General features: G+C 28.1%; 1 protein-coding gene across 1 annotated transcript in view; it reads right to left on the minus strand.

Annotated features, from left to right (window-relative positions):
• Positions 1-15,900, minus strand: part of pix (ATP-binding cassette sub-family E member 1 pix) — a 42,237-nt gene that overhangs the window by 12,390 nt on the left and 13,947 nt on the right. The window contains exons 4-9 of the mRNA XM_067276442.1: positions 15,198-15,295; positions 12,507-12,624; positions 9,057-9,194; positions 7,212-7,281; positions 6,288-6,384; positions 6,126-6,215 (exon numbers count right to left, since the gene is read on the minus strand). Coding sequence (XP_067132543.1) covers positions 6,126-6,215; positions 6,288-6,384; positions 7,212-7,281; positions 9,057-9,194; positions 12,507-12,624; positions 15,198-15,295 — 611 coding nt within the window. The remainder of the gene's footprint in view (positions 1-6,125; positions 6,216-6,287; positions 6,385-7,211; positions 7,282-9,056; positions 9,195-12,506; positions 12,625-15,197; positions 15,296-15,900) is intronic.

A 15,900-nucleotide genomic window follows, 5' to 3' on the forward strand; every position in this document is an offset into this window, starting at 1 on the left:
AAAAATACTATTGAGCTATAAAGTATAGAATCATACAGAATTTTGTTCAGTAAATGAGTTAAAAACTACACCTTTATCAATCCAGCAATAATTTTTAATACCATAAAAACGTTTTCAATCGTTTTAAATAATCTTCCTCAGTTACACAAAAATAGAACATTAAAAATAGAACATAAATAAATTATGGAATAAATATAAAAAAAAAGTCAACGGAAAAATGCGCATGCAGACTAAATATAAATAAGTAAAATAAAATAAATGATATAAATAAAGCCAAAACAACGAAAGAGAATAAAATATAAGATATAAGATGCACCGTAGTTTGTTTTATGTTCAGCAAATGTATTCTTTGAACCGATTTTGTTGACTGTCAGAACAAACTATTCTCGCAGTCAACTTAAAATATAAAATGAATAAGATATCCCTAATTTAAACTGAAAATATATTAATTAATAAGCACTGCACTAAATGCAGTAGAATCTCATTTTAATGGATCTGTAACTCAGAATAACAACTTTTCTAGCCTCCATCTAATGTAAAATTTGCATTTCTTTAAAGTTTGGCTAATATTCGGGTGTTTCCAGGAATTTGTAGAGTTTGATGATGCACTTGTTGCATCTGGAATATGTACAACTGAAGAATAACAAGAAGAAAGTCAGCAGACTGATACAATTAAGGAAGAGCCACCTAGTTAACATTGCTGGCCCAAGTGTAGTGCTGAAATTTAGCTAGGCCATCAAATCTTTCCAAGTCATGAAGACCTTTCTGATGTGTTTCAGCATAAACGATCAGGCTGTACAGTACATGACATTGCTAATATCAAGCAGTTATTGTATTCAAGGTTGAAAAGTGGCATCAAAAACAAAGATGGATGAGAGTTTAAGAAATCATGAAGTCAAGTGAAGTGCTAATGAGCATATGTAATTTGCCTCTCTTTGTGCTTATAGTATATACAATTTCTGTATGTGTGTATGATAGAAACACACGTTACAAGATCATATATTACTCTCATTGCCACAAAAATTAGTGGAATAACACGGAACGTATCTACAGTGTTATAGGGGGGTCTACTGTATTTTTATTTGTAATAGAAATTTATTATTTATACCACGAAATGGCACTGCTGCTGCTAGAAAGCCCACTAGGGGGCATCCCAGGCTACTAGTAAATCTATAATTCTAGTTTGAGGATTTAATTTTAGCTATATTTTAGAATTAATGCTTCAAATCTTATTCAATATCAAACTATTCATTCAATCATCCATATGAACAATTAATGAAAATTTTTAAAGCAGTTCAGCATTTCTGAAAAATTTTCAATTTATTTTTAAAAATTATAGTTAATTATTTAAATGGACTTTTCTCATATTCAAAACTACAAAATTCAAAATAAACTTCCTGAAATTAAATTTAGAGAATTCTCACACATTTGATATAAATTTTGTTTTAAAAATTTTAAACAAAAGCAATACATTATGTAGTAGAATCAAGAAATATATCATTTTTAAAATTTAAATGTTAACTTTCAAGTTACAATTTTGTTATTCTTTCACTTAATAATTAAAAGTCATTCGGAAAGTTCAAGACTTTTTTACTGGGAATTTTTCAGTAACACATAAAATACACTAAAAAGTCATGACATTATATATGTATCAGAGAAAAAAATATATAATAGTTACAAAATTCTAATCATTTCAAAGCAAATGAATCAAATTGGAATAATTCCAAAAACAAAGCGAAAATGAGATATTAAGTTTTGATATCTCAATTCAAATAATATAAGTAAATTTTAATCAAAATATTCATTTTTCAGTCTTAAATATTTGTATTAGTCAAGAATATAAATTATAAAACATTTCCATAAAATGTGACCCAATTTACAAATGCCTGATATACAAGAATTTGATGCAATGAGCTGTTTTCTTTTTCTATTTACTGTATATGAGCATTGATATTTTCAAGAACAAATCATGAGTGCATAAGTGCAACAAAACTAAAATTCTGATGCACTTCAAGCAGATAGTTCATAGGCTCCAATCTCTGTTTTCTTTGTTCCATTCATGATTATGTCTTCATTATTAAGGGTAGTGCTATTCATTCTAGCAGAGTTGTGCAGTTTAATTATTTTTTCTACAATACAGATCCTTCAATGAATGAATACAATTTAATTAATTAAAATCAATTTATTTTACTCTATTTTCACTCATTTTTTGCTTATCTTTTCTTACCTAATTCTCATTTTTAGTTTCCCAGCTGTTATATATAATAGAGGGAAAGTACAGCAATCAGTCAAAAAAAATTACTCCCAGATTTTTAATTGGACTTGGGACCTTGAAACATTGAGAAATTCAAAAAATTTGTTTTTTCTGTACGTATGGATGTTAGTGTGTCTGTGCTTTCACAGTTTTGTTCACTCTCCTTAAAGCTTAATAACTCCTGTGCTTTTTGTCAAAAATTTCTGAAATTTTGTAGGACAGTTTGTTTATTAGGGAGATTGATGCTATTCAATTTCGGTGATTAAAGGTCAAGGGAATGGATAAAGAGGTCATGTGTATCTCCAGTAGGGTCAGACTTAATGACAATTTTACCCATTATCAGCATTTACAATTTTTTATAAAATCCATCCCAATTTCAGAATTATGCTTTTTGCCATTTTATAATAGTTAAAAATATTTTAAAAATTTTTAAAATAAAATATCATAACAGATGGTGCTGCCAACTGTTGCCAGGAAAGTTAAGCAACTTTTTGCTGGATTTTCTTACTAATAAATAAAAATGTCTCAATTTATATATATGCTTATGTTGTACTTGTTTCTCTCATTTTGTATTAGTTCCTTTCATATTGATGAGTAACCTATAAACACTTTCCTTTTATTTATTTTATTTAGTGTTTTTGGCTGACTGGGTTATGCTGGAACAAAGTTCAAATTTTTGTCATAAGAAATAATGGAAAAATACTACTTGTTTACAAGAAAAATGAATTACATTTGTATCCAAGAATGGGAGAGTCTTGTAAGTCAGAATTACACAGTACAACCATCCAAATTATATTTACAGTCAAACCTGTTTCTGTGTGGTTTTTATTTGTGTGATTTGTTTTGTGCGATTTTTTTTGTGCCATATATGAAAATTTCAATCAAATTGGAACATAATTGACTCCTGTAAAATTTTTAAAAACTCTATTGGTTGTTTTCTATGACATCAGCAGGTTTTTTCATTTTTTATTCAGAAAAATTTTTTTCTCATACGTTTATTTCGGTCCCCTCTTATTTTAATAGCATAAAAACCATAAATATTATGTTATATTTGAACAGATGTGGTAAGTTAGCTCCCCTCCAGCTTTAGACTGCAGGCGTAAAATTTCAGCCTTGTTAAATGAAATAACACTTCCTGCAGCTATATTTATCAAATAAAATCATTATTTAACGATTATTTTTAACTTTTTAATGTTAGATTGGTATTTAAGTGGAAATAATTAATTAATATAAAAATTAAAATTCTTAGAGGATTTTTTTCCCCATTAGGTGTTGCAGAAAAAGACCCAAGGAGTTAAAAAAGCAATTCCTAGTTATTCTGTACGGTTTCGAGTTATTTTCTACGTGAGACTTTTTTTATGTGGTCCCTATCCCCCGCACAAAAACAGGTTTGACTGTATTTTAATGCAACAAATATAAAATTTGGATGTATATAAATTTTTTGATAGGAAAAAATTTTGTTGGGCTATACAGTATAACCTCTTTATTATGAAGTTAAGAGGACTAAAAGATGCAGACTTGATAACAACAAGATTTATACTAACCAAACTCAAATAAGCAATAACTTAAATCACAGCTATGTTTTCTTCAAGATGGCATTACAATGTGCTGAAAATGTTAGTAAAAACAATTAGAGTACACAGTTTCACTAACAAAGGTATAGTATTTTATTAATGCAAGCTATGTTTTAAAGTCATTTGAAAAACAAATCAATATGCATTCATACTGTTTTTGTCTTGTATGTGTTCTTAACAAGATCATTTAACTTGTCAGAGTGACTTAAAAGTTCTTGAGAAAAGTTGGGGAATACTCATTAACACATTTTCCAGCAATGCTAGTGCATCCTCAGCACTTTTGGCAATAAGCTATAACCTGCTTCTTCTACATCATCATCATCTATTGTCTCCATTTCATTTTCTTCTTCAATGTTAATGGCTTTTCTGGCTAATTCTTCCTCTATGGGAATCCTGCTGGTTGTCAATTTATTAATACAAAGATCAATACTCTAATGAAACCTCCAACAGCACTCTTGCTTAATCTCCCAAAGTGAAAAAAAGCAATTGAGACTTTCATGGTCTGCAGACAACAAAAAGCACTACAATTATGTCAAAGTCTTTGTCCAGTTCAGGCTCAAGATGTCCTAAAAATTATGGTACAAGTTATCTTTGTATTAACCAACCTGAACAGCATGCCTACCATATTCTGAGGACCAAATGTGCTTCAGATTGTAAAGTACTATTTTTAGTATCTTAGGAAACCAACACTAACTGCGGCCAGTAAAACTTCCGTTAACCTAACGGGTACTTTACGCAGATTCGAGATTAGTTTGCCAGGCCTGGGCTTTTACGTGTGCACCGAAAATATTAGTAAGAATAACGACAAATATCAAGTCAAAGCAAAAAAAACTTTCAAATATATTTAATTAGTAAATAGAATTTACTATGTACAATTGTCTATAATCCAAAACAAAATTTATTAACGAAAATCAACAAGTCAACCCAACAATAAACTCAGCTATTTAGCTTAACTTAATATTAACTCCCCTTTGAAAATTCGACAAACCAAATACTTAGGAACTATGAACAGAATCTCTTACAAACTAAACGTCTATCCGTCACCTCACTATACTAGGAACCTATTTCCTCAATCTTTTCGCTATTGTCAAATCGTCGATTGAATTCCTCTTTAACACCTTGGATCGCCTAGTTCTCAATCTGGATTTCGACCAAAAATCACCTCGCTCTGGAAATCACCTCGTCATTCTTTGGTTAGCGTACTGGTTTTATGCTGTGAGGTGACATCACAATTCAGCTGGGTTACTCCCCTTATTTACATACTTACTTTTCTAACATTAAGTTTCTTTCCGGCAGCTTTAATTTTCCGACAAAAGCTTATAAACCGTTTACAAAGTATTTAGCACAATTTTCTGGGATGTTATTACGGTTTAGTAAGTATTTCTTTACTAGTGAGTGTGGGAATTTCCCCCTCCATTTTTTTTTCTGCGGACTGTTTACTTCCGCTGGGCAGTGCAAGTGCGCGAGATTTTTCCTACGGCGCTTGTTTTTTTTCGTGAGTTGGTTTATCTTCTTTTTTTGTTACTAATAAGAGAGTGGTGGGGAATCTTCGTCCTAAATAAACATAAGCCCCAAACAAAATATAATAAAACAAAAAATAATAATAAAATAAAAATAACGCTCGGACTCAGTTCCTTACAAGATTGCATATTAACTGAACATCTTTACATTAAAAATCTGTCTTTACTCAGGGGAGTGGAAAATGACTACATAATAAATGGAACTTCATATTATCCAATATCAGATAAAGTTATACTATATATTAAAATATGATTTTTGGGGCACTGAATCTACTTAAAAATGCCATATCAAGCTTATACAGATACTGCATAAAATAAAATGTAACTGTTTTAAATTATTTTAAAGAGACTTTTTTGATTAAAAAAAATAATAAATAAATAAATAAATAGACAATTTCCTAACGAAAAATAAATATATAACAATAAAAGCTAAGCACAAATAAGTACACAAAGATAAATTTTTAAATGATATTTTAAAACTAAACAAAACATTATATTTAATTAATATCTAATCCTAAGGATTTAAATTTAAATCTTATGTATTACCACAATTACTTTTTAGTGTTATGTGCAACTATAATGTCTTAAAAAGATCTCACTCTGTTTTTTTATATCTCAAAACAAAATTAGTTCCCATTTTAAGTAAAATATATAATCTATCTTTCTTTAGATTTACTCTTAACATCAATTATTAACATTAAATAATATAATTAAAATGAATAATTAATAACAAAAATGTGTGTAATAAATAAATATTTAGTATAATGAATTACTTACTTATCAGGATGAATAAGTGAACGAATAGCTTGGGCAGCTTTTAATCTTTGTTTTACATCCAAATAACTAGATGGCTCGTCAAACATAAATCTAGTCAATTGAAATAAATAGATAAACATTTTTAAATTCAACACACATTAATGTAATTTTAAAAACACTTACATATCAGCTCTTTGAATGCAAACCATAGCGCAAGCAAATCGCTGTAATTCTCCACCAGAAAGATCTTCAACATTACGCCCTCTTACATTTTTTAAATCTACAGAGAGAAATTCACAATTAACAAATGTTAAACAAAAGATACATCTTAATTTTACTGTAACTCAAACAGAATTAATTTTTACTGCTAAAATAATTTAAACAGTAAATAATTTTGTATTTAATTAATATCTAATATTAATAATAAAATGTTTTTTGAATGAAAAAACAATATTTATATAAAAATTGTTTTAAACGATCTATAATTTTTTAAAATTCAAATAAATATGTTTATTTTATAAATTAAATATACTTTTATATGAAATAATGCTTTTCCTGTAATTCCAACACAAAAACATTTATTACATTTCTATTTCTTACATTCATGTTTAAATATTTATTTAAATGAATTTGTTTATTTTTAAATTAAAGAATGTCATTACATAATAATATTGAATTAATATAGGATTATCTTGATAGATAAGTACAAGAAACAAATACAGTATTTAGAGCCCCAAAAAATCACCTGTACATTGTCAGCAGTTGCAGAGATTGCCCTGGTCAGAACACCATTGTTTAAATATCAATCCACTTCAAAAGTGACAATTGCATATTTCTAATTTAATTATTTTATATAAATAGTGTTACTATTATTATCAATAAATTACAGTCAATTTATTTTTAAAATTATTTAATTATTATTTATGAGTTTCTGTCACATTAAAATTTACATATACATAAATCCATGATACCATCCACCATTTACAACAATATTGTAACAGAATAATAAAGAACTTAATTTTTCTCATATCTGCATAGACTTGTTAGAAAAGATAAAAGTCAGAAAAACAATTAAATGTAAAAAATGAACAAACTAAATGACAATACCTAATTTTTCACATACAATATCTTGATTTTTCATTTCATCTTTCTTGTCAAGTAGTTGTTGCACTGAACCCTAAAAATATATTCAAATCTTTTATTTTGTAAAAGTATTACAATAGCTTCAAAAAAAATTTTTTTAATTAAAAGTTTGTCTCATACAATAGTAGTCATCACATCATTTCAGGATGTGAACAGCAGAAATTATATTTAATCATTGACAACTTAAGTAACTGAATATTACATAAATATCTAAAACTAAGGTGAATAATTTTATATTAAATATAGTAATAAAGACAAATTATCAATTAATTATATTTTTAAATAAAAAGTGTTAAAATTATGTATTAAACAAATGTTAATTTAAAAACCAAAATTTCTTCTTTATTTATAGTTCTAATTTATATCTAATGTTAAGAAATTGTTTAATATTTTTTTAGAACTTTTTATTGTGGATCCTTGACCAATAATTAAATGCTTTTATAAAATTGAACAGAAATTCAATGGAAATTCATGTAATAGCAAATCCATTAATTCCTATACTAACATAATTATCCTGTATTTTTTAATATAAATAAGGTCATAAAAATAACTTTAAAAAATTTTAATATTTCTCTTGCATGTTTGCAAATTAATTTTCATAATGCAACAAAGCACTGATATCATATGGATATGACATGTTACAAGCAAGAATTCAAGACAACAGTACAGCCAGCAGATCTCCACAATATCCTGTTCAAAAGCAATGGATGTACTGTACTGTACCTGTATAATACATTTGTATTCAAAATTAAAAAATAAATTCGGAGCTTCCTCTTTATTTCAAAACATATCTGCAATACCTGCCAATTCTTCAACAACTCATACTAATTATCAACTTTAAAATATTCAATAAATAGCGTAAGTATACCTGAATTGCTCGAAGAATCATAAAGATGGAATAACTGAATAAAATTTTGTCATGGTTAAAAAGTGGCATGTAATTAAACAAAGATATATTCAGTGATTTTAAACTATATTGTTTGAATTAATCCTGAGCAAGGATTCAAATCTCATTCTGGATCAATCTTTCTTTCTAAATTATTTAATTGAAGCCAAAATTAATTTATAATTATTAATCTTTACACAAGAAAGTAGCTTTAATTTATTAAATATAATCTCAAGAATAACTTGACAATTTAGACTTAAATTTGGTTCAAGACAGCAAATTAGCAAATGGTAAACTCATCAGAAAGGAGATGGCTAGAAGAAGATGGATTAATATATGCCCTACTTTTGGAATTATACAAAAATAGTGTCTTATTTTTTTTTGCCTAAAAATAAATTCTCACATCTAAATTGTCAGGTCACAAGAAAAGCAATCTAAGTATTGAGTATAGTAGAATTTAACATAATAAAAGTCAAAATTAAATTGCATCCATTTTTTCATACAGTAAATTTAAGCTTTTTGTTTTTTAAAAATCTAAGTAATTTATATCATATATAAAAGAAAAATTGTAAAAAGTAAACTGAATTTATATAATGATTAGCAATACCATTTTATTGCATTTCCCTTTGCAAAGATTTTATGCTATTTTTATTGAAATAATTTCCATTTCTATAATTCATTGAATTATTTTTCTCTATTGAATATCTTTAATGGCTTAAAACATGCTATAAATGAAAAGTCTTTAATTTATTTATGAATTCAACTTCATTGTTATAACAACTTACATTATTTATAGTACATAATATTTGTAATTATAATGCTAATTTTATAATTCTATATAATAAATATTAATAAATATGTAAATGCATTACATATTTTACAGTTTTCATTATAAATATGAATATTTTGTATCTGAGACTTACCTTGACTGCCTTAGGAATTTGGTCCACATACTGAGGTTTTATAATTGCCTTTAAATCATCTTCTAATATCTTAGTAAAATAATTTTGTAATTCAGATCCCCTAAAATATGTAAGAATCTCTGTCCAATCGGGAGGCTCCTAATTAAATAAAATAAAATATGAATGGAAACAATTGTACATTAACAATGTAACTAGAACTTTATTTCCTAAAATTAATAAAAAAAGTTTTAAATTATAACTTAAATTGTTTAATTATATAAAATTTTAAATTGTAAATATCAACATAATTCAAGTATTAAAACTATATATGACTTATTTGTAAATGATACTAATATATTTCATAAACAAAAAATGTTGAAAATTTCTACCTTCATCCTTGTTTCAAATATGAAAAACTTTCACATTTGAAACAAGAATAAAGTTTAAATACACACTCATAAAAAATTAAACACTAAAAAATGCATTGAAATTGAACAAAACTTTATTAATGCAAACCCAATGATAACATGTTTACAATATCATAACAAACAGACTAATTTCTTGTGACACAACAGTACAATTTACAGCAATATTTGGTATTTTGTATATCTTCCTCTTATCTGCTTACATGTGGCAATACAATCATGCATGGAAACATACAGGTATTATTTTATACTATCTTCTGATGATTTTTCTACTGATGTTGCAAATGCTGTTCCAGATTCCTCATTCTTACAGATGGCCTAAATTGGTGCACCATCTGGTCCCATAAATTCTTGAAGGATGACAAACATGGAGAATGCCAGAGCTTTCCTTGACCTGCTCAATGTGACAGACATTTCCAGGAAACACAAGCTGCATGTGGTTAAGCATTTCGCTAGAAAATAGCTGTTGGTAGCCCTGCTATAAAAGGCAACACATAAGAGAATAGAATTTTCTGAATATAACATTGTGCCATCAATCTCTTCACATGACTACTAGGGAAGTCTTATACAGCTCCTAGCCCAACTTGTCAGCAGTGGGAACAGTGTGCCACTCAGCAGTAAAATTGAAGTGCTTACAAGTTGTCCCTCACACTAATATGGTGGTCACTATTCCCAAATAGAACCAGGATCTGTAACTAAAAATATTGCCAGCCTGTAGTTGTCATTCCTTGATCACAGCATTGATCACAGCATTGCAAACAAAAGTCAATAATGTTAAGATGCTAATGGCAGGACATGTAGTGGTTTCCATTCATACAAATTTACCTCTGCTATTTACCTGCCAATGGTATGGGAAGAGACAGGGTTTCATAGCAAGACTTCCTTCTGTCTCTGGATGGTTGACAAAGATTTTGTTGCAGATGTTCATGCTTGTCTCACAATCACATGATTACATCTCCTGGTGGTCTAGTGGAATATCTATAGCCTGGCTGCTCTGTATGTATACTTCATATAGCCATTGCTCTCAACTTCACCTCAATCAGTTCAGAACAGCCAGAAAAATGGCAATTTGGTAAAACATCCAGACTGCTTCTCTTAGCCCAAAAAATGTGACCTTTCTCAAATGTGACTTTTTAATTTTTTTACAGTGAAAATTTTGAAAATATCTGATGTCACAGGAAGTTTTTAAACAATTTGCATAAGTATAGGAAGGGAAGAGCCTATAAACGGTCAAAACCACCACTGTTGATTGTGTTCTAGTGATTGTAAATAGATGTTTAGAAGACTTCAAACAGTTTTTTTGTATAAAGTCTTTAATAATGTATATTTTTACATTTTCAAATATATATTTTGTCTTGAATTTTTAATATTTTATTTTTTACAATGATTCATTTGTGTTTGCTGAAGTATATAATAAATAAGTTATATTTCTAATAATTTCAATACATTAAATATTTATAACAATTTTATGCAGAACAAGTCAAAATTTCTATCATTTAACCCCATGACATTGTGTACTATTAATCACAAATAATAATATTAATACCATAAATCCTTCAATAGATTCTGGGTCTTTTTAAATGTTGGCTATTTAGTTTCAATTGCTAGATGTCAAGTTTCATTAAATTCTTACATGCAGCTCACAAAGCTGAGTGTTTTGTACATACTGTAGTAATTTTCCATGGAGACCCTTGAAAAATGTTTTTACAACAACATGGGGTGCAGCTGAAGTATATGGTAAATACTACATGAGTAGGCTCATCTTCCTATATTTTGTTTTAAACTCTTCATTTCAGACAGATTAGTGAACTCGACGTCAATTAGAATAGCAGCCAAGAGGTTACAGTGTTACATTCAAACTGAACACAGTTGCAAACACAAAAGAATACTCTGGTTCTTCTACAGAGTATTCTTTTGTGTTTGCATGAGCTTCGAATTTCCATGCATCATGGAAATTTGAGGCTCATCCAAAGCTAATTCTATAAATGGAGAAACAAGCATGACCCTCTTAATGCTAACAAGAATAAGTATGAAGTAACGAGGCCAGAAGGAGAAAGGTGTAAATCATAGAATAATTAGAAGAAAAGATTATGCAGTGGATCTGTGAGTAGCAAGAGAAAAATAACTATACTTCCAGATGGATAGTGTTGCACAAAGCAAGAGAAATCTTTATTCAGTTAGATGAAAGTGATAAATGAAACATGGTGTTCACAAATAACAGAGGGTGACTAGAAAAATTCATGAAACATGGATACAATAATACCATAATAACTACGTTTATGGTAGTAATGTTGTTGTGTAATGGAGTAATGTAGTGTAGTGGTATACTTTTCTATTAAATAAAAAATGAAAATTTCTTGTGAATTACCTGCAGTTTTCATTATTTGAGAGAGAGAATGGTGGGGGAAACCACAGTGGTGGTAGTGGAAAGGAGATTGAACTGTGTTTTTTTATATTTTTATATTTTTTGGATATGAAATTCTGCAAGAATGGAACAGGTGCTAGGGGCTAAGTATATTCTGTCCAATAGACAACCAGTGTCTATTAGAGGATTTACAATAATTATTATTAAACAAATAAATTCATAACACTTGTTTTTCAATTGATCTCACTATTAATTACACTTTATTCATTCTTGTTCAGCTCAACTATAGTAACAAAACTTTTGCCTTTACATTGGAAAATTATTTATATTGGTAACTGTTATGAAACAGTTTTAATTTTTCAGCTTAAAGATGAAAGTTTTGTTTTTACTACTTATACTATTATTGATTAAAACTGTATACATTCTTTAACAAAAAAACAGGTATATTACAGGAATTCTTATATTATGTAAACATCTGATATTGTTTTATCAATAACTTGGATAAATTCTAAGAATTTTAATGATTTTAAACAATAATTATGCAATGAATTTTAAAAAATTTGAAATAAATTTTTCAAAATTTCCAAAAATTTTTGGTTTCAGTAGAACAAAAGAACTCTCAATTATCATTAATTTGCATTGAAAATAAACACAGAAAACTAAAGTTCCAAGTAATCTTACATTATAACGTCCAAGATTTGGTTTCAATTTTCCTGCTAAAATTTTCAGAGCTGTTGATTTTCCTATACCATTGGTTCCAACTAAACCCAATACTTCTCCAGGTCTAGGTGTTGGTAACCTAAAAATATTTAGTAATGATAATAAAATTAGAGAATTCATTCTGATAATATATATTATTATTATTTTTTTAACACTTGACTTATACAAGGTGTGTGTAAAAAGTAATGAGGCTGTGTGTGTGTGTGTGTGTGTGTGTGTTCCTTATAACTCCTTCAATTTTTGTCCAATCCAGATGAAATTTTGGTTATATTTGTTTCATGTTCTGGCAAAAAGTATAGGCTATTTATTGTACAAAAGTATTAAAACTATAGAATAAACATTTTATAGATTTCAGATTGGTGATTGCACTTGCATTGCAGTGACATCAGTGACCACATGACATTCATGCTTGATGAAGAAGAAAGTTCCCTTAAGTTGCATTTTTAAATATTTTCGCAAATGGTGTATTTTAAACTTACAGTAGAGAACCGAAAATCAGAATCAATTGGGGACTGGGGTTGTTCAGATTAGGGATTTGTTCCGATTACGGTCTATGTACGAAAAAACATATTAACCTGTCTGATGTTCAAATTTTTCTCCGTTGCGTGTCGCTTCGTGTTAAATTTTCGTCGATTTTAAGCCTAACGAAAATTTTTATAATAATAATCGAGGCTATCGTATCGTTAAAAATTATTTCTGCATTTTGTACAAACAAAGTAAATATATTGAAGAATATAAAAACATGAAAACTATACTTTAGAAGTAAATTTAGTATCAAAAACGTTCGATTCAGCACGACACAGTCCGACTGAAAATCGTGCCGATTACCGGCCATTCCAATTACCAGGGTGCCGATTTACGACTCTCTACTGTACTTCGTTAAATTTAAAATTTAAACTTTAAAAATGATAGCCGCATCATATCACTTCTATAACGAATTTTTTTTAACGTTTCTGACCACATGACATTCTATTATCCAATCAGAAGTAATGATCTAAAGAGCCTGTTATTTAGAAAGTGTTATCGCTAATCTAACTAACATATATACAATTCATCTTTGTTTTAACATAATAACTGGAAATAAATAAGTCATCTTAGAACCAATAAAAGTGTCAAAAAGTTTAAAGATACTACTCATAGAACTTAGCCTCATTCGTTTTTGTAGAATAAGCATATAGCCTGCCTTATTCTGTATGTCTTTGGCTATTAAGTGAAAATAATGATTATACGCACCCGAAGAAGAAAAAAAATGTATTCCTAGGTACTTAAAATATAACACAAAACTAATTTCAGTATTATTCACAAATATCTTATCAGATTTAAGTAGTCTGCCTCCGTTGCAAAAAACCATTCCGTTTGTTTTTTGTAAGTTAACTGTAAGATCATTTCTTTTAGCATAATTAACTAGCAGAGAAAGTTTTCATTGCAAACCCTTTGTTGAATCTGCCAGCAGATCATCATCATCAGTGTACATTAAGCAATGCAGGTCAACAGATTCTCCATGAGTAAATCCCAAAGTTTCAGAGGTAGAAAACAATTGTGGTAAATCGTTAATAAATACCATATATTTCCGCAGATAAGATGAGGTATAAATTTTCATCAAGGTTTTTAGTTTTAGCATATATCTGTCCTATAAGACGACCCCCAAACAATCAATGGCAAATGAATTTAGTTTAGATCAGCGATCATCATCTGGATAATAATACTGTATATCGTATATGTAATTATGTCCTATTTGTAATTTTTCAAATAAACAAATTTTATTTTCTGTCTTGCTATTGTTGCAAACGTTTGCGCTGATTCGGCACTTGGGTAATCACCTTGACTATTCACAAAAACGTTGTATGGGCATTCTATTTTGTGGACATTACCCTACTCTCTACTAGTAAATAATTATATAAATTTCAATCTAATTTTTTTGTATCTGTCCTATAAGACGACCCCAGATTTTGGAGGCCTTTTTTATGATTCAACTATCATCTTATCTGCGGAAATATATGCTAATATAAACAACAGGGGGCTTAAAGGTCCCCCTGAGGCAACCCACCACCAGAAATGACACCCTTAGTGTTTGCCAGATTGCCTCTCATGTGATATCTTGTGTTGCAAAATAAATTTTTAAGTAGCTTAATGAACAAAGTTGGAACTTCTAACGAATTTAACTTTTCCCATAAAATATTAAAATTGATTCTATCGAAAGCCTTTTCCAAATCCACAAATATCAAATAGATTTTATGTCTTTTTCTTGACAGGACATACTGTATTAAACCATTAAGTATAAAGGCGTACATGGCCCCTCTTCCTCTAACAAATGCTCCTTGAAACGAGGAGATAACATTAAATTCTAAAAATAATTTTAAGTTAATAAAATTACTAAATCCATTTTAATAATTAATCAAGACATACTTCTGTAAGAATTCAGATAAATGAAATAAGAATTTACAAATCTGCTAATTCAAAAAATTTAAAACACAAAATTTATTACAAATATCTCATTTAGAACATGTCTTAAATAATTCACGTTAATGATTTTTAGCATAATTTTGCATAGATGTCAGATAAAATATTAAATCACTCCAATGTGAAAATTTTTATACTTTTAAAATATATTAAATATCTTTTCAAATTTTATTTATTAATAAACAAACAAACCTGTGTAATTTAAAAGAATTTTGACTATATCTGTGGGTTGTATCCTTTTCCAAATTACTAGGAAGATTAATAATTGATATAGCTTCAAAAGGACATTTCTGAAAAAAATAAAAAATATTTTAATTATTAATTTTACTAAAATAGCTGTTTGAGAGGATGAGGATACTAACTCCAACCATGAGCAAAAATATACACAATTTTGCTTGTCATAGTGGAATTTATCCCCATCCAGTATAAAAACACTTCTGAAAATAACTTTCAAGCTGAATTCTTTCATTAATTTTTGGTTCTTTTTTTTCATGTTATTAATGGAAATATTATTGTAAATTAAATTTTGGTCAGGAGAACTGATGTCATTTTCTTTTAAATAAAATAACAAAATAAGCAAAATCATCTCTTACAGATAGGAAAAAAGAAATGAAAAATTAACTTAACTTACATACAGAAATGAATACCTCATTATGAAGATATTTACACAAAAAATGTTGTATACCAAGAGATTTCATAAGTTTTATAATAATATACTTTTATGTAAATAAATTTATTTGCTTCTTTATTTTCCTTATCTATTTGTAATTTAACAATTTTTTACAGCAAATATTTTGCTGAGTACAGAATTCTATTTCCTTTCATGACAATCACTTAACTATATAGTATAATTATATTTATTTGAATTATTAATTATCATTTTATTAAAAAATGC

This window comes from Centruroides vittatus, unplaced genomic scaffold (assembly GCF_030686945.1).
Source record: "Centruroides vittatus isolate TY-2023 unplaced genomic scaffold, ASM3068694v2 contig_694, whole genome shotgun sequence".
NCBI lineage: Eukaryota > Metazoa > Arthropoda > Arachnida > Scorpiones > Buthidae > Centruroides > Centruroides vittatus.